This window comes from Dama dama, chromosome 2 (genome assembly GCF_033118175.1).
Source record: "Dama dama isolate Ldn47 chromosome 2, ASM3311817v1, whole genome shotgun sequence".
Taxonomy (NCBI): Eukaryota; Metazoa; Chordata; class Mammalia; order Artiodactyla; family Cervidae; genus Dama; species Dama dama.
The window spans coordinates 18,671,838-18,694,198 of record NC_083682.1 but is presented as its reverse complement, the minus strand read 5'-3'; the positions used below and the strand labels follow the sequence as shown (position 1 = coordinate 18,694,198).

The 22,361-nt window shown below is 50.8% G+C and overlaps 1 protein-coding gene across 1 annotated transcript; it reads left to right on the top strand.

Annotated features, from left to right (window-relative positions):
* The first annotated feature begins 15,734 nt into the window (after positions 1-15,734).
* On the top strand, positions 15,735-20,529 carry KCNJ5 (potassium inwardly rectifying channel subfamily J member 5). Its single transcript, XM_061159048.1, has 2 exons — positions 15,735-16,671; positions 20,207-20,529. Exons 1-2 carry the CDS (start codon positions 15,735-15,737, stop codon positions 20,527-20,529), a joined length of 1,260 nt encoding a protein of 419 aa, XP_061015031.1.
* The last annotated feature ends 1,832 nt before the right edge of the window (positions 20,530-22,361 follow it).

Genomic DNA, 22,361 nt, shown 5'->3' with positions numbered 1-22,361 from the left:
AGAAGGGCCCCCACACTGCCCCCAGGGCGTCCCGGGAGCCCCCTGCTGCCTTCTCTGACCACAGAGTCAGATCCCAGTGGACTCCCTGCCTTGGGCTCCCCTGAGTCTTTGGGCACATCCTGAGCCAGGCAGAGCTCTTTCCTCTGTGGGCCCAGCAAAATCAGTGTGGTCCTGTCACCAGCATTCTCCTACCCATCAGGAGGTACTGTGGGAATCCTCTGGGGCTTTCTCCCTGCGCCTGCCTGGGTTTCCTGTCCAGGAGACACTAGAGGTGCCAAGCTGGCCCGTGAGGATGCTGAGCGCAACACAGACAGTGGGGGCACCATCTTCCTCCCTCCTGTCTGCTCCTTAAATGGCCAGGCTCTCCGTGACTCAGGTGGTCAAAGCCATCAGCGACATCTTATGCATTCCCATACTTGAAAACTGCACCCAGGTCTGTTTTTTATTTGTTTGTTTGTTTTTAAATCAGTTCAGCAACCATTGATTTGATCTCCTAGCATGTGCCAGGAATAATTAATTTTTGAAAACCTTGGAACATGATCGTTCGGGCAGGAAGGGTTATGCTTTCCACTTAGGAGAATGTTAGCAGAAGTTTGCATTTTCTGAGCAACCCTGGTTGAATATTTAGGCTGCAGATGGGAGGGTGATGGAGAGAAGGGTGGGGCACAACAAACCATTAGGTGGTTGGAAGGAGCCATTTTTAGATGAAATTTTCACCGTGTCGGAGCTATAGTCGGGTCGTTGAGAACCAGGGGGCCATCCTCAGATGTCTGGAAGACTGGGCAGCCATGAAGGAATTGTTCTGTTTTTCCTAAAGATTAGAAGAACAGGAGTTCAAACATGAAGGATTGCAGGGAGACATTTGGAAAAGTGAAAAAGCTGAATATATTTCTCTAAGAGACCTGGAGTGGCTTTCTCTGGACTAATTTTAAAACAGAGGGGACAGCTTCCCCTTGCTGAGCCCTGGCTGCTGAGGGACAGAGGGCTGGCCTCTGCCAGGGCAGCCCAGCTTATCTGGTGCCTCCTACCTTGACATTCTGATAAGTGAGCTATTCTAGTCCACAGAACCCAGGACGGCAGTTAAACTTGCCAAGGGCTGTGCTGAGCTAAATGTCAGAACCAAACCTTTAACACATGACCCTGGAGATCCTGGCTTGTGCATCCACGTTAGGTTCCATCATCACTCCAGACCAGAGCAGGCTGAGGGGCAGAGGTTGGGGATGTCTGATCAGTCTGGCAGGTAGCAATGGCACTTCCTGGTCAAGAAGGTCACCCCGTATGGTGGCCAGAGAGGTTGGTGGGGAGAGTGAAAGGGAAGTGGAGGGGGTTCAGAGAGAGATGGTGACAAAGACAAGCTTTTAAGCTCCCGTTCTCACGTCCTGAGTCTTGCTTGTTTGGGGCTGCGTGTTCTGCCCGTCCTTGCGTCCTCTTTTACACCTCAGGTTCCCAGCTGTAAACTCAGGAAGACCCTATTGCTGCCTTCCTTTGTTATTTCTTGCTGCTCATCAACGAAGAGGGGGAAAGTCAAGAGCAGAGAAGTGCCATCCGAGGCTGAACCTGTGCCCCTCGTCTTGAGCTTAGACTCTGCTCCCCTTCCGAGGCTGGGCTGTTGAGTGTTGGATACTCAGAGCCTGGCTGAGAGGAGAGTCATAAGACCAGAGGACGATGCCGCCTCTGCCCAAGGAGGCTGCCCTCCAGCGGGGGATCAGGTCCACGGGAGCCCAGGTGCAAGACATCTTACAAGCAAGGCTATGACAGCTGGCACACCCGGGCTATCGAAGATGACCCTGCCAGACATCAGGGGACACAGAACCCCACCCCCTAGCCCCAAGTCAGGCTGCCCTGCACTTCGGAAAGTGCTCTTTACTGTATGGACTTAAAAGGTCTCTCATAGACTGCTGCAAAGCTGTGTATGGAGCTCCTGTCACAGGCCAGACCGTGTGCAGGAACTGGTGATAGAGGAGTGGTTCATTTGCCTGCCCTGGCCGGAGCTCTTTCTCTCTCCCAGGACTGACTGGGGGAGGCGGACATGCCACAGCACCTGGGGGGACAAGGGGAAGCCCCACCAGACAGATACAGGGGCCAAGAGGGCCCACAGGGCCAAGGACAGCTTTCCAAGAGGCTCCACAAACCACATGGTCTTGATCATAGTAAGTTGAGAAATTCAGTAAACTAGCTACTTTCATTTTATTCTTTTTCAAAATTGTTTTCTGTATTCTAGTTCCTTCACCCTTTCATCTAAATTTCAGAATAATTTTCCCTGTATCTACAAAAAACCTGTGGGATGTTGATTAAGAGTGACATGAAATCTATATGTCAGTTTGGGGAGGATTGATCTTTACTGTGTTGTCTTTTCATCCGTGAATACTGTATGTGTCTCCATTTTTCCAGATGTTCTTTGGTTTCTTGCATTAGTATTCTGTCATTGTGCATGCTGCCTGTTAAGTCACTTCAGTCATATCCAACTCTTTGCGACCCTATGGACCATAGTCTGCCAGGTTCCTCTGTCCATGGGATTCTCCAGGCAAGAATACTGGAGTGGGTTGCCGTGCCCTCCTCCAGGGGATCGTCCCGACCCAGGGATCAAATCGTGTCTGTTACACCTGTCCGCATTGGCAGGCGGTTTCTTTACCACTAGCACCACCTGGGAAGCCCATTTTGTAGTTAACACAGTTCTTTTTGATCTGCCAGCAACTAACTGTGTGACTCAGACCTTCGTGTTACTTTCTGTGAAATGGGTATAATGACATAGCAAAGAGCAAGTAAGACAGACTTATTTCCCATAGACTGATTATCTTCTCTGTTCTTTCTTTTCTTCTTCCCAACTCTTGTTCTGATGCCCCCTGCCCCGACTCTAGTCTCATCACTGCATCTTTTCCTTTCATCCTTGATGGTCTTAGCCCCCTTCATGCTCAGCTCCTTACTCTGCAGTACTTTCTGTCTCTCTTATTCTTGCCGCTTCTCCTGGTCACTAATCCTTCTGTAATGTTCCTCTTGTTCCTCTTTATTGCATCACGTGGGGAGCTCACTTTTCCTTGCTTTCCTCGGACATAACAAGTGATCCTATGGCCAGTCAGCCTGGGTTCAAGTCCAGACCTATGACACTAGCTTTGAGGCAGGGTATTCATTCTCCCCTATGCTTGTATTTCTTCATTTATAAACAGGGGAAGCAGGACTTATGTCATATCTTTTCTGAAGTGGTTAAATGAGTATAAAGCATTTAGAGGGCTTTCCGGGTTGCTCAGCTGGTTAAGAACATGCCTACCAATGCAGGAGATGTAAGAGACTTAAGTTTGATCACTGGGTCAGGAAGATCCCTGGGACGAGGGCACGGCAACCCACTCCAGTTTTCTTGCCTGGAGAATCCCATGGACAGAGGAGCCTGGTAGCCTGCAGTCCATGGGGTCACAGAGAGTTGGACAAGACTGAGCAACTGAGAACACAGCATTTAGAATATAATCTGGTGCATGGTATGCCCCCAGTGGGATTCAGCACTGTCTCACTCTGAGTCCTGGTCCTGTCTCAGTGGTCCTCTCACCTTCTGTCACTGTCCCATCTTTTTCACTTGTATAAAAGTCTACTTGTATTCACATTATTTTGCTTTCTTGTTACTGTCTTCTCCTTGCTACGGTATCTCACATTGTCTGATCGTCATTGATAGATTGGCACCAACCCAGGAAATCTGTGCCTGGGGTTGTTGAGAGGAAACAAGTGGCTTTTCATTTTGATTTAATTATTAATCTGCTTTATTATTTAATGCAGAAAATATCCTCACAGTGCAGGGTTATGGTGAAAAGGATGTATTATCACGATTCTGCTAACTTTCAGAGAGCTAGCCAGCTTAAAAGGAAAGTACTGGACAGACACAAATGTGGCGAAAATGTAAAAACAATTAATTTGATTTTCATGGCTTTTATTTATGATTTTTCATGTATCTCCTCAAGGGGGCTGGGAGGGTGAATCCGGATTGTGAGCAGTAAGCCATGGCGGAGTATTAAATGAGTAGATGTTAGGATGGACTTCCCAGGGGGCACTAGTTGTAAAGAACCTGCCTGCCAATGCAGGATCTCCTGCATTGTAAGATGCAGGTTCAGTCCCTGGGTTGGGAAGATCCCCTGGAGGGGACATGGCAACCCACTCCAGTATTCTTACCTGGAGATTCCCCATGGACAGAGGAACCTGGCAAGCTACAGTCTGTGGGGTCACAAAGAGTTGGTCACGACTGAAGCAACTTAGCACACACAGATGCAAGGACCCTCAAGGGCCCACAGCAGCAGGCCAAGGAGGCTTACATGCTGCATCTTAGGCAAATGAGAACCTCAGTTACTACTGCGATTCCATAGATGCACAGCCCAACGGTTAGGCTTGTTGGGGAGATGATTAGGTGAGTTCATACATGTAAGGTTTCTGGTTCAGAGAAGAGCACGCACACACACACACACGCACACACACACACAGGTAAACACATCACTTCCAGAGATAGTCCCCAAAGAAACAAGTCAGCATAACCCACTACAGGAAATAACTTTAACACATATTGAAAACAAAAACAAAATGAGTATGAAGGGCCTAGGGGAAGCAGCTGACACAGTATGCATGCTCCCCAAGGAGCTGCCTCTGGTCAGGGCGTGTCCCAGTCAAACCAAGGGACAGCTGACTTACCCTGGGAGCAACCCAGCCCTGCAACCACACGCCTCCCCCACTTTGACTTCGCTGTAAACAGCAGTCCCACTGGTGCTAAGGAGCCAGATTCAAGGCCTGGGAGGGAGGCGGGGATGCCTGAACAGGTGGGACCTGGGAGTCTGTGACAGCTCCCCAAGGAAGGTCATTCTGAAAGTCGGATACAGCAGGGTGCTCCCCACCTGAGCGCCCCCACCTTACACAGCAGCCCCTCTGCAGTGGCCTGTGCAGCTCAGCGGTCAGGACCGCGGTGTGCAGGTCATCGCAGTGACCAAGGGTCCCACTCAGCAGGGCCTCTTCCTCCCGGCATGTGCCCCGCCCCCCCAGGCAGTCACAGGACAGTTGTGCATCCCAGAGAGGGGGGTGCCAACACCCAGTGAGCTGTGGCAGCCTCTTTCCTGAGCATTGGGCCTGAAAATGAAAAGTGAGAATGTTAGTCGCTCGGTCAGGTTCAGCTCTCTGGGACCCCCATGGGCTGTAGCCCACTAGGCTCCTCTGTCCATGCAATTCGCTAGGCAAGAATACTAGAGTGGGTTACCATTTCCTTCTCCAGGGAATCTTCCCAACCCAGGGATTGAACCCAGGTTTCCTGAATTGCAGGCAGATTCTTTACCATCTGAGCCACCAGGGAAAACCTGCAGCAGCGCTAAAAGGACTCACACTTTCTGTGAGCCCTAGAGAGCAAGGAACATCCTAGGCACAAACCAGCACCTGGGTCTGCCCCACTCCTCCCGCAGAGCCCTACAGGCTTCTACTCCAAGATCTCCTAGTGGCTGGTAATCAACACCCACTACAGCCCAGCCAGAAACTACCTCGTGCCCCACCCCCAAAGCACCCACCCAGGGCACTCCCACCACCTTCTCGAAGCATCTGTAGTCAGCATCTCTTCCCACTGGGAGCCACTTCTGCCATCAGTGAAGCAGAGGATGTAATGCCTCCCTGGGTCCCTGCTCCCCGCAGCATATTTGCAAGATGTGTGATTGGGAGGAGAAGGCAGGTAGACAGAGGATGTATGGTGAGAAGAGCGGGGCCATGGCAGCCCCCTGCACAACAGAGGGGACTGAGGAGGAACAAGGCTGTGGGAGGGGAGATGGGGCTGATTAGGAGCATGGTGGGAACTGAGCCAGTGCCCCATTTCTCCCGTGTGACACCTGTATTGGCCTCCTGGCTTCCTTTGTACTGAGGACTGACAGGCTGTGTTCACAGCAGGTTTGTTAGTGCAAACAGGAGAGCTTGGAGGAGAATCTGTTGGTATTACCACAACCCTTAACACCACGATCAGCCTAACTCAGAGTTCAAGCCAACGTGTCCATATGGGGAGGAGCCTCTCTCTGAAGGGGGAAACCAGGAGTATGAATTGGCTGCTGACAGAATGAATCTGACTCACAGATGGATTTTCTCTGGCTTGCTTGCTGTTTCAAAAATTGTTGAATTAGTTGTCAACCTTGAAAAACAGATTTCTTGTTTAAAAGTCTTCATTTCTAGCTTTTCTGGAAAAAGAAAGTAGAAGATCTTGCAGCAGCAGCTCCACAGTCTTGTCCGAGAGTATTATAGCTGGAGCTGAGTAAGGCTGCCCGCTGAGCATGTACTCACTGCAGTCCCCACCACTCCCTATAGTGTCCCCAAAACCCAGAGGAAGTTTTGGTTGCAGTTACCTTGTATTTCCCTGGTGATTGCATTTACCATGGGCTTCCCTGGTGGCTAAGATGGTGAAGAATCCGCCTGCAATGCAGGAAACCCAGATTCCATCCCTGGGTTGGGAAGATCCCCTGGAGAAGGGGATAGGAACCCACTCCAATATTCTTGCCTAGAGAATCCCACTGGGCAGAGGAGCCTGGTGGGCTACAGTCTATGGGGTCTCAAAAGAGTTGGATATGAATGAGGTGATTGAGCACGCACGCAAGCCAGTGAGAATCCTCCCTGACTTTGGAGTTCTTGGTTTCTAAGGAGACGACCCTACCCTCAGGCTACATACAGTCCGTGGGGTCACAAGAGTCAGACACGATGAAACAGAAACAAGGAGCAAGTGGGTTGTCTGGTCAACACGCACAGGCGGTGTGTCTGTGGTCAGAGAGGCAGCAGCTCCTCTCACTGACCTCACTCACCTGCCTTTGGAGGCAACCAAAGTTGGGTACCAGCCTCCTGGATTCTGGTCACCACAGCGTGCCCTCCTCACTCAGGTATTCACCCCACTCCTGGCAGAGGCAGACACACCTGAAATGAAGGAACATCCAGCCAGAGTCGTTCAAGGTGAGATCAGTGACTGCCAGCTCGTGGTCTCTGGTCTGGAAGGGACCAGGGCATCCACATAGAGATGCTTCTGGAAGTCAAAGGAGTGCTCAGGGATTATGTCAGGACACCATGTGTTGCCTGGCACCCTGTCTCCTTGGAGCAATTAGAGACCTGTGTGAGCAAATACTGCTGTAGTGAGAAAACGTCCAGGAGCCGCTGTAAGCATAAACAGGGGGTTTTCAGTTCAGTTCAGTTCAGTCGCTCAGTCGTGTCCGACTCTTTGTGACCCCATGAATCGCAGCACGCCAGGCCTCCCTGTCCATCACCAACTCCCGGAGTTTACTCAAACTCATGCCCATCGACTCGGTGATGCCATCCAGCCATCTCATCCTCTGTTGTCCCCTTCTCCTCCTGCCCCCAATCTCACAGCGGGTTTTAGCTGGGGACAAAAGCCGGAGGGTGGAGGGAGGAGAGGGCTGTCGGCCCCAGCACTACGCAGCAGCCTGGGCAAAATCATGAACTGGTTTCCAAGCACGGATCAGGATGTGTCGTCAGCTTCCTCCTCGTCCAGGTGTTTCAGAGCTTCATTTAGAGGCTTTGGAATCAAATGTGTCCAATTCTGCCACTTAATAACTGAACGGCCTTAAGCAAGTTACTTAATCACTCTGCTTTCATGATCTGAACATGAGGCTGCTAAAACTGACTTAATAGATGTGTTAAGCATTAAATGAGACACTGCATAAAAGGCACCCAGCACAGAGATGGCCAGTCACGGGTGTTTAGTACGTGAGCTTTTCTTTTCCTTCATTTTTTTTGTTTACTTTTACTTAAAGATCCAATTTTTAATTTTCATTCTTTAGCCATGCCACGTGGCCTGTGGGATCTTAGTTCCCTGACCAGAGATCAAATGCACACCCTTTGCACTGGAGGCATGAAGTTCTAACCACTGGACCACCAGAAAAGTCCCAGTATGTGAGCTTTTGTGCTTATCCGCTCCTGTATCTCATGTCAAGAAGGCTCACCTCACTCCACTCACTGGGCACCCTCTTTGCCAAGTCTTTCCTGAGCCCTCCTCACCCGCTCAGGCCAGGCTGAATCAAGAACCCTGCCTTCGTCCCTCTGTCACTCTCTGTGGCGTCTTTTGCCTGTGTGTCCCCGCCAGTGTGTGAGCTCTGTGAGGGCAGAATATAGAGCAGGGGTCCTCAGTCTCTGTTACCCATTAGAATGGCCTGGGTCGGGCTCCCAGGGTGTAGGACCCAGGCATCAATCAGCATGGCATCCAGCTCCCAGTTGATCACAGGGGCACACAGGGAGACTGGCCTGAGGACCAGCAGCATCAAGGTCACTGGGAGCTGCTGGAAAAAAATGCAGAGTCTAGGAACCCCAGACCTACTGTATCAGAATCTGCATTTTAACAAGACATTTGTGCATGGAAAGCAAAGAAAAAGGGTGATGTGCTGCTCCATCCCCTTCGACCCCGCTCCTGAGCCATCATGCCCATTTGCAGGTGATGCTCAGTGGAGGGTCACTGACTCACTGAATGAATCAATCAATGAATGAATGAATCTTGTGTGTCAGTTTCCAATGGGCTTTCACACGTGTGGTATCACATATGTTGTCACCCAGATACTTTTTGAACGTGGACTCAAAGAATAAAACCACCAGACATCCAGGAAATAAGAAATAGTCTACCACCTAAGTGATAAGAAAAAAATAGCTGCAAAATGGGAGAATTTTTAAACAAAATACCTGATGGGTTTTTTTTAAGATGTGTTACTTCTGAGCTGTCAGCCATTAAGTCTCAGAATGCACTAAATAAAGCTTTGTTTTGTTTTTTGCTTTTAAGGTAAGTAATTATGAAAGCTGGGAAACCAGGGCTGGCCCCCTGGGAGAAGCCAGCCCATCCGTGTTCTTTGGGCCCATGCTCTGACTGGCTGGGACCACTGGCCGATTCCTTCTGGGCAAAGAGGAGCTCTGCCATCAGATTCTGAGCCAGCGCCACTGCCACCCTACCCCGCAACCCCCCTGAGCCTCTCCCGGACTCTGCTCTCTGCTGGCCCCAGCCTCTCACTGCTGTTTCTGCACCAGGCTCCAGGCAGAGAGCCTGCAGGTGCATCTCCTCTGGAGCTCAGGTTCTCTTCCAGCGCCTGTGGTTGTGGCAAGATTTCCTTGTTTGTGGTTGTCAGACTGAAGTCCCTGTTTCCTTGCTGACTGTCAACAAGGGGATGCGCTCAGCTCCTGGGGTTCACCCACATCCCTTGCCATGTGGCCTCCTCCATCTTTAAAGCCACAAAGTGAATGTCTGTCCATCTAATTCCTCTTGTGCTTTCAGTCTCCTGCTTCAGAAAGAGCTCAGTCCTTCTAAGAGCTTATCTGATGAGGTCTGGCTCACCCCAGATGATCCTCCTTGCTTAGAGTCAACTGAACCAGAACACAGCCCTATCACTGGAGTGAGAATCCTGTCCCTACACCCGGGGATGCACTGGGAGTGTCTGGGGGCAGGAATCGTGGGGGCCTCTCCGAATTCTGCCCACTTTCATGTGTCCTCTCTTCCCAGTGTGCACTCTGCTGATAAGACTTTTTATACTCCTTGCTTACCTTGAGGGTCCTTCAGGACACTGGGGCAACTTATTCATCAGCCAGTTTGGAGTCTTTTCACATTTAGTAAGCAGTACAACTGTATAGGTTCATACAGTATAGCAATTATCTCAGTCTGAGAAGTGAATATATTCCCCTCCAATACTGTTCCTCCAACGCTCAGTCACTCAGCCATGTCCAACTCTTTGTGACCCCCCTGGACAGTAGCCCGCCAAGCTCCTCTGGGATTTCCCAGGCAAGAAAACTGGAGTGGGTAGCCATTCCCTTCTCCAGGGGATCTCCCCAATTCAAGGATCAAACCCGTGTCTCTTGCATCTCCTGCACTGGCAGGCAGATTCTTTACCACTAGCACCACCTGGGAAAACCCCCAATACTCTTTCTCCAATCTCATCCCAAATCCGAGGGAACTCAGACTTTGACCCAGCACATCTAAGAGAGAAAGGAGGATATTGCTAAGGGTGCCTGCTATGCCCATTTCACAGTCAGAAACTGAGTCTGAGACAAGGCTCCCAGGCCAGTGCCGTCTTCAGGATACCCTGCTGGTCCCCAAGTGCAGTTTCTATCAAGCTACTGTGTCCATGACTTCCTAAAGCATCCCATGACACAGAGTTTTCTTCACTGGGGGTTGGGTGGGAGGTGCTTTTTGAAATTCTTAACACAGAGGTGCATTTAAATGGATGTCAGATTAACGAATGCATCCTCTGAAATACAACTTTCTTTGAGTTTTCCTCTTTTGATTCTTTCTCCACTTGTGTCTTTATATCAAAGAGATTAAACCACTTTGCTGGACCTGAAGCTCTGCCTCTCCCAGGAGCTTTAATCGTGTCTTGGCACAGCTTTCCATTCGGGATGTAGGAGAGGATGAAAGATGAAGAGCAATATTGGCCTTGATGAGATTGAATAGGATTTGCTCACGTCAAGGCCTCTCCCTGGCCCTACAGAAAGCAGTGCCCACACTTGGCTGACCTCGACCAGGCCCACGCTTTCTCCCTGCCTCTTTCTCTACAGACATCGGGGTTCAAAGAGGGAAGGCTAGAATACAAAGTATGTAAGACCTGGGCCTGCATTCACCTTACTGCTTTATTACTAGCTCTGAGCACAGGAGTTGGACTCAAATAGCTCTTCAATTAGTGCTTGTTCAGTGAATGCATAAATTAACACAGAGGATCTTGAAAATCTGATTAAAGAATCTTCATTGTCCATGAAAACCCTTTTGACTTGAGCCCACAGTTCAAATCACAGCACTGGAGACTGAGATTTCTAGTGTGAGCAATTGGCTTAGTCTAAGTAATTTGGGGCTTCCCTGGTTCCTTAGACAATAAAGAATCTGCCTGCAATGCAGGAAACCCAGGTTTAATCCCTGGGTCAGGAAGATCCCCTAAAGAAGGGAATGGCTACTCACTCCAGTATTCCTGCTAGAGAATCCCATGGACAGGGAAGCTTGGCAGGCTACAGTCCATGGGGTTGCAGAGAGTCTGACATGACTGAGCCACTAACACTAAGCTGGAATCAGGTGGTTGAGGTTCCATGCCTGACACCTGCCTATGGATTGAACACGGGGCATTTAAGTATCAGACTCAGATGCTCCCTGCCTCTGTCTTCTTTAAAATGGGGTTATAGGACTTCTCTGGTGGTCCAGGGGTTAAGACTTCACCTTCCAATGCTGGGGGTATGGATTTAATCCCTGGTCTGGGAGCTAAGAGCTCACATGCCTTGCAGCCAAAAAAACCAAAACATAAAGCAGAAACAATATTGTAGCAAATTCAATAAAGTCATTTAAAATGGTCCATATAAAAAATCTTTAAAAATAGAATAAAATAAAATGAGGTTACTGTGCAATTGCATTAAATTTCAATTCAAGGAGAGTTTGTGCTTACACTTATGTTTTTTTTTTTTTTCATATGTTCTTTCCCTGAGTGTCCATGATCAAACTGAGGCAAACAGGGCTTTCCTGTCTCAGTGGTAAAGAATCCACCTGCCAGGGCAGGAGGCACTTGTTTGATCCCTGGTCCAGGAAGATCCCAAATGCCCTGGAGCAACTAAGCCAGTGCACCAGGACTATTGAGCCTGCTCTCTAGAGCCCGGGAGCTGCAACTGCTGAAAACCAGGAGCCCGAGAGGCCCTGCTGTACAAGGGAAGCTCCCGCAATGATAAGCCCGCTCACCGCAACTAGAGAAAAGCCCGTGCACAGCAATGAAGACCCAGCACAGCCAACAACAAATAAACAACTTAAAAAAAGAAACTGAGACAAAGGAAGTTAAGGCTGTTTCTCTTTGGATCCCAGCGCAGGTGTGTTGGATGTCAGGCTGGAATCCAGGTCTCACCCTGGGTTGAGCGGATGATCCCTCCTGTGATGATTCTTGCTCACCTGGAGAATGGGTGCCAGCATCAGATCAGAAATCGACTTCTCTTCCTGTCTGCTGGACACAAGAAGTTGTCCCATCTGGGTGGAGGTGTCCCAGAAAGTCTCTCTCTCTCTTTTTTTCCCCCCCCTGTTTACAGTACAGAACAAGGCTTTCTCCTGCGAGAATGTATGAAAGTAGGTTTAAAAATAAAGAAGGAAACAGTGCAGAAAATCAGTGGAAGACTGCCTTCCTGAAAGAGCTGAGGGCACTGGCTTAGTTGCTCCAGGGCATTTGGGATCTTCCTGGACCAGGGATCAAACAATGAGTCTTGTCCGTGACTCATTCTTGCGGGTGCTGAGCCCGCCCTGCCCAGTGTCAGAGGCTGGGGAAGTCACAAGGAAGCACTCCAGTGGACCCCCCATCTGGGTTCCAGCAGCTGGGGTCCCCAGGAGCACCTGGAACCTCAGCATCAGCAGCATTTCTCCTTGTTTCTGAGCATCTCTGGTTGGGATTTACTAAACAGTCTCCTAGCTAAGGGGCAGAGTGAGATCATGCTTGGATTCCTGCAAAGCAGCACCAACCATTCCTCCTCGTTTCATTTATCTCTGTAACTGCCACGCAGAGGACAAGGAGCAGGTGGCCTGTGCGGAATAGGAAATGGCCAGCGGATATCTCTGACAAACAGCACTTCCTAGGACCCTTCAACGTGATATTTGAAAGGTCATCTTGAAATTGCAGCAGCCACCCAGGCAGCAGTGAGATCTTCCTCACCCAGTCAGTGAGGCAGTTAGCTCATGGCTTATAGAACATACATCCAGGTTGTTCCATCGGGGACCTGGTTCCCTGGGAAGGAGAGTTACTGCAAAATCAAGAATATGCTTAGAAAGAAGAAGGGCTGAGTGATGGTATCCCCAGAATTAGAAGCTCCTAGAACTTTCTAGAAAGAACAGCTCATCGGTCTAAGCCAGAGCCTTAGAATCTCAGTGACTGCAGGCCATTGCTTGGTGGGTACTGTGAGCCCCTGGGCTGGAGCCAGACAGACCTAGGTCCAAAACCTAAGTTGGCCACTTACCACCTGCGCTTCCTTTTCCTTGTCTGAAAACAGGATGATAACAGTGCTAGTGTAAGAGCTCTGTTGTGAGGATTAAGTGAGATCGTACAATATTGATTTCTTAGCATAGTAACTGGCTCAGGACTGGGCAGAAATTGAAACTGTTGCTGTTAACTCCAAAGTCGATGGTTCCACCCAGGCTCATGAGAGTCTTTAAGCATCTTTTTAAAAAAGTTTTATTGGAGTATAATTGCTCTGCAATGCTGTGTTAGCTTCTGCGGTGGAGCAAAGTGAATCAGTTTACATATGCACATATCCCCTCTCTTTTATATTTCCTTCCCATCTGGGTTAGAGCATTTTAATGTCTGTGAGCAAAATATCAGAAAAACTGTAGATGGAGTTCTATGGGATTCTAGGTGTTTCTTTAAAGTGCAGCATACTGGTAAAGAACCCACTAGCCAACACAGGAGACCTGGGTTCGACTCCTGGGTCTGGAAAATCCCCTGGAGTAGAAAGTGGTAACCCACTCCAGTATTCTTGCCTGGAAAATCCCCTGGACCGAGGAGCCTGGTGGGCTACAGTGCATGGGGTTACAAAGAGTTGTAATGACAGAAGCAACTTAGCACTGATATATTCCAAAAATATTTTACAACCCTTTTGAAAGCCTTGGGGCATTTAACATCCTGACTGTCTCAATTTCTCACAGAGCAAGGAATCACTGTATAAGAATTTATAATGGCGAGTCTAAACAGCAATTTGTTATGTTGGTAAGTGCTCAGATAGCCAGACTTCCTGGTCAGACGGTTGGAGTGACCACAGGGTGAATCAGACACATGCTGCCTTTTCCTTTCTGTCTGTTGCTAAGATCTCAGATGACAAGAAAGGAGATAGGGAAGGATAAAAGAAAGAGCACAGACTTTGGGCCCGACCTGCTGGAACCCAAATATCAGCTCTTCCACCTGGATGTCACTTATCCTCTTTGGGACTCATGTTCTTCTTGCTGTTCAGTCATTCCATCATGTCCAACTCTTTGCAACCCCATGGACACAGAGGACACCAGGCTTCCCTGTCCTTCACTATATGGGATGCTGGGACTCATAGTTCTTAACTGTTCATCCATTTATGCAGTAAGTACTTTTTAAGTGCATAGTATGTGCCAGGCTATCCTCTGGGTACTTAGAATGTATCAGGGAACAAAACAGGCCCCAAATTGAGCCTGAGGCAGGGGAAGCTTACATTCTTAAAGGAGGGAGAGAGACTTAGAAATAAGCCTGATGCCTGAGCAAACAACGTCGTGTTTCTATAATGGAGATTACAAGCTCTCACTCCCATGGGTTGTGGTGGTGATAACAAGTGACTGTACCTATCCAGCATGGAATGCAGCAGATGTTTAATAAAGTGTTGCAATTACTCTTTTAAAAAATTGCTCCCAGGGACTTCCCTGGTGGTCCAGGAGCTAAGACTTCTTGCTCCCAAAGCTGGGGACCCAGGTTCGATCCCTGGCCAAGGAACTAGATCCTGCATGCTGCAACTTACAACTCAGTATGTATGGCCAAATAAATAAATATTTATAAAACAAAATAATTTCTCCCAGGTTTCTTTAAAGCTTTTAAACAGTAAGTGTGAAGTTTGCACCTGGAATGTGTTCATTTATTTGTTCAGTAAATAACTATTGAGCTTCCATTGTATGGTAGGACCTGCACTAGGCACCTGGAATAAAAACAAATACAGGATCCAGAAAACAGGATCCCTGCCCTGAACATTCCCCGACTGCCACTGGTCCACGTATACTGGTCCACTGTACAGTAGAGCGAAGCCTTTTGAGCGCACAAAGGCAGAGTGACCTTGAAGTTTAGGGTTTCTGTGAATCAGAACAGTCTACTTCACTGAGGATGTCTTTTTAAAATTTTATTGAAGTATAGTTGATTTACAATGGGGTGCTAATTTCTTCTGTACAGCTCAGTTATATACATATACATTCAGTTCTGTAACTCAGTAATATACATATACATTCTTTTCCATTATGGTTTGTCACGAGATGGTGAATATATTTCCCTGTGCTACAGAGTAGGACCTTGTTGTTTATCCATCCTATATATAATAGTTTGCATCTGCTAACCCCAGACTCCCTCTCCACCCCTCTCACCCCTCCTTGGCAACCACCCTGTTTTGCTTCATAGATATGTTCATTTGTATCATATTTTAGATTTCACATATAAGTGATATGATATGGTATTTGCCTTTCTCTTTATGACTTACTTTGCTTGGTATGATAATCTCTAGGTCCATCCACGTTGCTGCAAGTGGTATTACACTTTGCAAAAGAGTATTCCACTCTTGATGGCTGAGTAATATTCCTGAGTGTGTCTGTGTGTGTGTATCATATCTTTATCTATTAATCTGCTGATGGACATTTACGTTGTTTCTGTATCTTGGCTATTGTAAATAATGCTGCTTTGAGCATAGGGGGTGCATGTCTTTTTTTGAATTCTAGTTTTGTCCAGGTATATGCCCAGGCATGGGATTGCTGGATCATATGACAGCTCCTTGTTTAGTTTTTTGAGGAAACTCCATACTGTTTTTCATAGTGGCTGCAATTTATATTCCCACCCACAGCTTCGTAGGAGGGCTTCCTTTTCTCCACATCTTCTCCAGCATTTATTAATATCTATGGACTTTTTGGCAATGGCCATTCTGACTGGTGTTAGGTGGTAGGTACCTCATTGTAGATTTGATTTGCCTGTCTTTTATAATTAGCAACATTGAGCATCTTTCCATTGCTTATTGGCCATCTGACAGTGTCTTTTTTAATTCAATGCACCCCAGTCATGGCTGGCGATTCTAGGAATGCCATGAACCAGGATATGGAGATTGGGGTCACTCCCAGGGACCCTAAGAAGATTCCCAAACAGGCCCGAGATTACATCCCCATTGCCACCGACCGCACGCGCCTTCTGTCAGAGGGCAAGAAGCCGAGGCAGCGCTACATGGAGAAGAGCGGCAAGTGCAACGTCCATCACGGCAACGTCCAGGAGACCTACCGCTACCTGAGCGACCTTTTCACCACCCTGGTGGACCTCAAGTGGCGCTTCAACCTGCTTGTCTTCACCATGGTCTACACCATCACCTGGCTGTTCTTCGGGTTCATCTGGTGGCTCATTGCTTACATCCGGGGTGACCTGGACCACGTCGGGGACCGGGAGTGGATCCCGTGCGTGGAGAACCTCAGCGGCTTCGTGTCCGCCTTCCTGTTCTCCATCGAGACGGAGACCACCATCGGCTACGGCTTTCGGGTGATCACAGAGAAGTGTCCGGAGGGCATCGTCCTCCTGCTGGTCCAGGCCATCCTCGGCTCCATCGTCAACGCCTTCATGGTGGGGTGCATGTTCGTCAAGATCAGCCAGCCCAAGAAGAGAGCTGAGACCCTCATGTTCTCCAACAACGCCGTCATCTCACTGCGAGACGAGAAGCTCTGTCTCATGTTCCGGGTGGGCGACCTCCGTAACTCGCATATCGTGGAGGCCTCCATCCGCGCCAAGCTCATCAAGTCCCGGCAGACCAAGGAGGGCGAGTTCATCCCCCTGAACCAGACCGACATCAACGTGGGCTTCGACACGGGGGACGACCGCCTCTTCCTGGTTTCCCCGCTCATTATCTGCCACGAAATCAACGAGAAGAGCCCTTTCTGGGAGATGTCACGGGCCCAGCTGACCCAGGAGGAGTTCGAGGTCGTGGTCATCCTGGAAGGGATGGTGGAGGCCACAGGTGAGCCTCTCCGGCCCCTCTTCCTCCCCAGCCCCTTCCGCCCCTGCCCTGGCGCTCAGACCCCTGCTGATTCCAGAAGGTGCAGCCTGAAGGCAGCAGCTCAGTCAGCCCCATCCCCCAAATGGTGATTTTCAGGATGGAATTATGAGAGCAGATAATGTGTGTTGGGACCTCCTGGTGGCTCCATCGCAAAGAACCCAAGTGCCATTGCAGGAGATGTGGGTTTGATCCCTGGGTTGGGGAGATCCCCTGGAATAGGAAATGGCAATCCACTCCAGTATTCTTGCCTGGAAAATCCCATGGACAGAGGAGCCTGGTGGGTTACAGTCCATGGGGTCGTAAAGAGTCAGACACAACTAAGCGCGCGCAGACACAACTAGGCGTGCGCCCCCACAACACAACGTGTGTTGAACCCGCCCAATGTCTGGGCATGGTCTAGACTCTAAGCACACTCTAAGCTCATTGAGTGAGATGGTTTTCCTTCACATACAGGTGTAAAAACAGACAGAGAAGGGCAAGTGCTCCTAAGTCACTGAGCCAGGATGCAGGTCAAAGCCAGGTGATCCAAAGCCAGCACTGGTTTCCAACAGGCTACAGCACCTGTCCTTCCCTCCCTCCCCCCGATCCTGGAGCAGGTATCACCCAAAGGGGGTTCTGTGAGCACATAACTCTGAGAAACTCTGGGTTGAACAAAGGTGAACGGGCTTCTTGCAGGAGGATGTGGCAGTTCTTTACATGTGCATCGCCACCAGAGGCAAGGACAGGGTGATTCCCAAAGTCACAGAATCCTCTTCTGGGAGAGACTCCCAAGTCCCACACCCTTGGGCCCCTGTGGGGCAGGCTGCCCCTCAGCTTCCCTGCGGAAGGGGCTCTGTGAACACGGGTGTGTGCAGAAGACAGTGCATCACACCCACCCGTGTCCGGCCAGCACCTCCCTGCCCGGCGACTGACTCATGGAAGCCGAGCGCGTCCCACCTCCTAGCTCTGTGCGGGGTTCAGGGAGGCCAAGGCCTGGGGGAGTCTGTATCCTCACCACACTCCCTGGGCAAGGGAGCCCCGCTAACTGTGTGGGCCCTCCTCTGCTTCCCCACTTCTTCCTGCCCTCCTTTCTCACTCACAGAGGCGTCTGAGCACCTGGCCTGGCCCTAAGGATGACTCATAGAAAACTCACTGGAGCTGAGACTATACATGTTTTTCTAATCTAGCAACGGCACTGGGGGGCTGGCTTCGACCCTGTTTCACAGATGTGGAAGCTGCTTCATGCAGACAGGAGGGTCTGTCATATTTGGGGCTTCACTCAGGCATCTAGAGTTTGTCAGCCACACCACAATGCCCTCCATAAGTTTGGGGGCCTGGCACAAAGGTGGCCAAACAAGCCTTCCTGGCCTCCCTGGGGGGCTGGGTGGGCGGCTCAGATGGGGTAGCCCACAGACAGACCTTCCCGAGCGGAGCAAAACCTCTGGGGTGTGAACAGGCTCCAGGGACCTGGGCGGGGGGAGCTGCTCGGCCATCTGCTGGGGACTCGGGCTGGCCAGGCGGCATATGGTGGCAGCCGGGGAACCCCGGAAACAGGATGGGGGTTGCAGGCAGACTCTCCTCCCACCGCTGGGAGCTTGCAGGTCATGCCATCCTTGGAGGCAGGGTCAGACCAGAACACGGGCTGAGATTCTGGGAAAAGAGCTCCATTTCGAGGCCACACAGGTCAGCTCAGAAATGTGGGGACAGATAGGAAGGCAGTGCTGTACCATACTTCTCTCCCCCGGCCCTTCACTGCCACTCGCTGACCTCTCCCGGCGTGACTCCTCAGAGTCAGGTCCCTCAGTTGACCTGCCCCATCTGGTTGCCCTCCTCTCTTCCCAGGACCTGGGTCACTCCAATTGTGCGGGGAGAAAAGAGAGGGAGACCGCCACCCACATGGGCTCTGATCTCAGCCACTTTAGCAGCTTGGTTACCACATTCACAGAACCAATCACAGGCTGTGAGTTCAGGCTGAGGTTTGACCAGCGCAATTCTGCGCAGCCTGCACGTGTGAGTTTGGGCAGGTGGCTCCACTCGCCAGCAGGATGAAGATAACAGACCTCAGAGGCCCACAAGGGAGGAGGGTTAAACAATGAAATGGAGGAGTGTATGTGAAGCACAATGCCTGCCACCCAGAGTAGGTATTCTGTCCTTTCCCAATGCATTGGAAGATGACTGCCAGGCACACGGGTGGGTTTCGTCATTGAACAGCCCCCTTCCAAGACGTGGGACAGAAGAAGGGCAGGAAGACCCCAGGAGGTTTGGTCCAAAGCACCCACGGAGGTCCCGTCTCACTGTGTTTCCTGAGGCCCCCAAGCCTCATGATCTTTGGCTCATGTCTGGACTGGTCAGTGCCCCGCGTGGGTTTCTACACCTCTGCTGAGCTGGGGGTTGTCCAAGGACTGAGGGGAGACATCTGGAGCAGGCGGGACCCCACGAGCCGAGAGCATGTGGGGTGCACTGGGGACACCTGGTGCTCTGTGGGTCTGGGGTGCATGAGAACCCTGCCAGAGAACGTTTAAACTGGGGGGAGGGTGGTGCTAAGCAGACATTTCCTTCAGTTTCCAAAGAGCACAAGCTAGGACCTTCCTCAGCCAAAAGATTAAATATCAGAAAACTGCTTCCCTGTGACCCTGAGGACAGAGGTGTCCTCATCCATAAACAAAACTGTCCTCTCTGGAGAGAAAGCAACACCTAAAAATAACACAGGCATGCCAGGGCTGAGCCGACAGGGAATGGGGGCATTGGAGCATGCTCCAACCAAGGAGTCATGCTGTGTGTGTGTGCACACAGATCTGTGTGTGTGTGTGTGTGTGTGCGTGTGTACACACGTGTAGGCTTTTGTCCATATGGATCCACCCCAAACAACCCCGTGTATTATAAATGCCTGTCAGCTTCTCTGGGTTGAGCCACTCTGATTTTATTTTTGTTCAAACTTTCCTCGTCTTTCCTTGTCTCAGTCTTCTAGAACTTAATGCATGTGCAGGAACCATGTCCATTCCTGAATTATTCACTCCAGTCTCCAGAAACCTACTCCACAACCTTGCATTGTTAATTTCTAATTTTCTGCCTCCATCACACCTTGAGCTCCTTCAGGACAAGGGTTGTGTCTTATTCAGCTTTATGTCTAGATCATGCTTAGCACAAAGCCGATATTCAGCATATGCTTGATGAATGACTGGGTGGATAATTGGATGGGTGGACTGATGGATCAGTGATGAATGAATGGATTGGTGGATGAATGGATGGATGATGGAGAGATGATGAAAGATGATGGACAGATGGGTGGGTGGATGGGTGGGTCGATAGATGGATGAAAGATGATGGATGGATGATAGGATGGATGGATGAATGGATGGATGATAGGATGCATGGATGATGGATAGATGCACAGATGGACAGATGGATGAAAGATGATGAATGGATGGATAGAAGGATGATGGATGATGGACTGATGGATGGATTATGGATGGAAGGCTGTGGCCACTCCTAATACACGTGCCCTCTGTTCACCCAGGCATGACTTGCCAAGCACGGAGCTCCTACATGGATACCGAGGTGCTCTGGGGCCACCGGTTCACACCAGTCCTCACCTTGGAAAAGGGCTTCTATGAGGTGGACTACAACACCTTCCACGACACCTATGAAACCAACACGCCCAGCTGCTGTGCCAAGGAGCTGGCAGAAATGAAGCGGGAAGGCCGGCTCCTGCAGTACCTCCCCAGCCCCCCACTGCCGGCGGGCTGCGTTGGAGCAGAGCTGGGTGCAGAGGCGGAGCGGGAGGGAGAGGAAGAGCCTGAGGGTCTGAGTGGGTCCCAGGAAACCAAGGTCTCTGCGTGAGGACGGCACTCTCCCCATGACCTCCCCTCACCCCCGCTGTGCTCCTTTCTCATGAGCATGGAGGCTGCAGGGCTGGGGTTGAAGGGCTGAGTGGGCTGGGTTGGGTGAATGTGCTGAGTGTGCTGTTTTGGGGGTGGGCGTGGCCAGGAGCCTTTAAGGCTCTATGGAGAGGAGCAGTAACCCAGTCCTGGCACCTCCGAGGCAGGACCTACTGGAGCAGATGGCCTCCAGCTGGTTCCCATGGCAGTGCTGTCTCTTCTCCCTGGCCCCGGTCACACGGGCTAAGGGCCAGGCCAGGAGGGCTTGTCTCACAGTGAAATGCCCAGGTGGTCTCTGTCCTCACACCTCTCTCTGCCAACTGGCCCGAATCACCTTCCTTTTGGGGTTTCACAGACCAACCGGCAAGCCCCCTCCCACCGAGGGCTGACACCCAGAGAAGGCTGCTGCCCCCTTCCCCTCATTCCGGCCATTGTGGAGCCTGTTGTGGATTCAGGGTGGAGAGACCCCTCCAGTCTGGAAGCTCCAATCACCAGTCCCCAGTGGAGCTCACAGACCTCGTTGGTTCAGGTCACATAGCAATTCCTTGCAAATCTGCCACCAGTGACCACTCAGCGCTAAGGACCTCGCCACCAGATCTCAGCATTACCTGTGAAGTGCGTGCTTTCCCCGCCGTGTTCTGTGGGTCCGATGTAGCCTGCAGACCACTGCTCTCCTTAGGGTGAGGTTTAGTCGGGGGTCACTTCCTGGCCGCCCCAGCCACACCGTGCCTGCACCTCCCACCAAAGAGAGACTCCCGGCAGCTGGACCTGTGCTAGGACGTCTGGCCCCAAGAATCTCAAAGTGCTTCTCACCTTCACTGTGGTTTCCCGCACAGTCTCAGAGCCCATGGTGCGATCCATCCAGGGAGAACGCTGTGGTCAGAGGGCAAGATGAGCCAGTCGCTGCTGAAGCAGGGAGGGGGAGGGAAGACACACAGAGAAAGGCAAACAAAACCTGAATTTTAAAATGAACAGCGGCACCAGCTGTCACCAAGATCGCCGACTTCAAGCTTTGCTACCAGGTGAAGCAGGGACGTGAGGCACGGGGAGAAGTCCCTATAGGGCTGGTGTCACCTTCCAGCCGAAGTGGGGGACTCTGAGCTGGAGCTGCTGCCCTGGGTCTCCTCTCTGACAGCTGGGGGTCTAATGAGGTGACTGGGCTGGGAGGGCAGGAAGGATGGCCATCCTCACCTTGCAAACGTGGAGAATCAGAGAAGGGGTGAACATTAAGAGAGCGCTGAATGGAGAAGAGCCTCAAAAACAGCAAGCCATGGGACTTCCCTAACGGCCCAGTGGTTAGGACTCTGTGCTTTCATTGCTGAAGGCTGGATCCCTCTTGGGGAACTAGAATCCCACAGGCCAAGTGGTGCTGCCAAAAAAACCAACAATGGCAGAAGGCTTTCCCTTTCAGCCTGGAGGCGCAGGAAGAGGATGGACAGATGCCGCAGCTGTCATGGTGATGGGGCACATCTGGCTTGTGGATGCTGACAGGCCTCTGATCAGCTGATCTAGACCTGGAGAGATGCAGAAGTTCCGGCCACAGAACTGTGGAGGCCTCCCCACCACCATGGCAGAGCTGTTGGCTGAGCTTTGAAAAGGGACGCCTCTTCCTGCCCCGAATGCAAAGCACCTCCCCAGGGAGTAAGAGTAGGAAGTTAAGGCCAAGCCAGAGGGGCTGGGTTTGGATCACAGGCTGGATTTTCCGGGTACTGGGGCTGCAGAGAAGAGGAGGCAGGTGGCCACACTCAGGGGAAGGGACCCGGTTCTCAGGCAAGGGGATGGATCTGGAGAGGG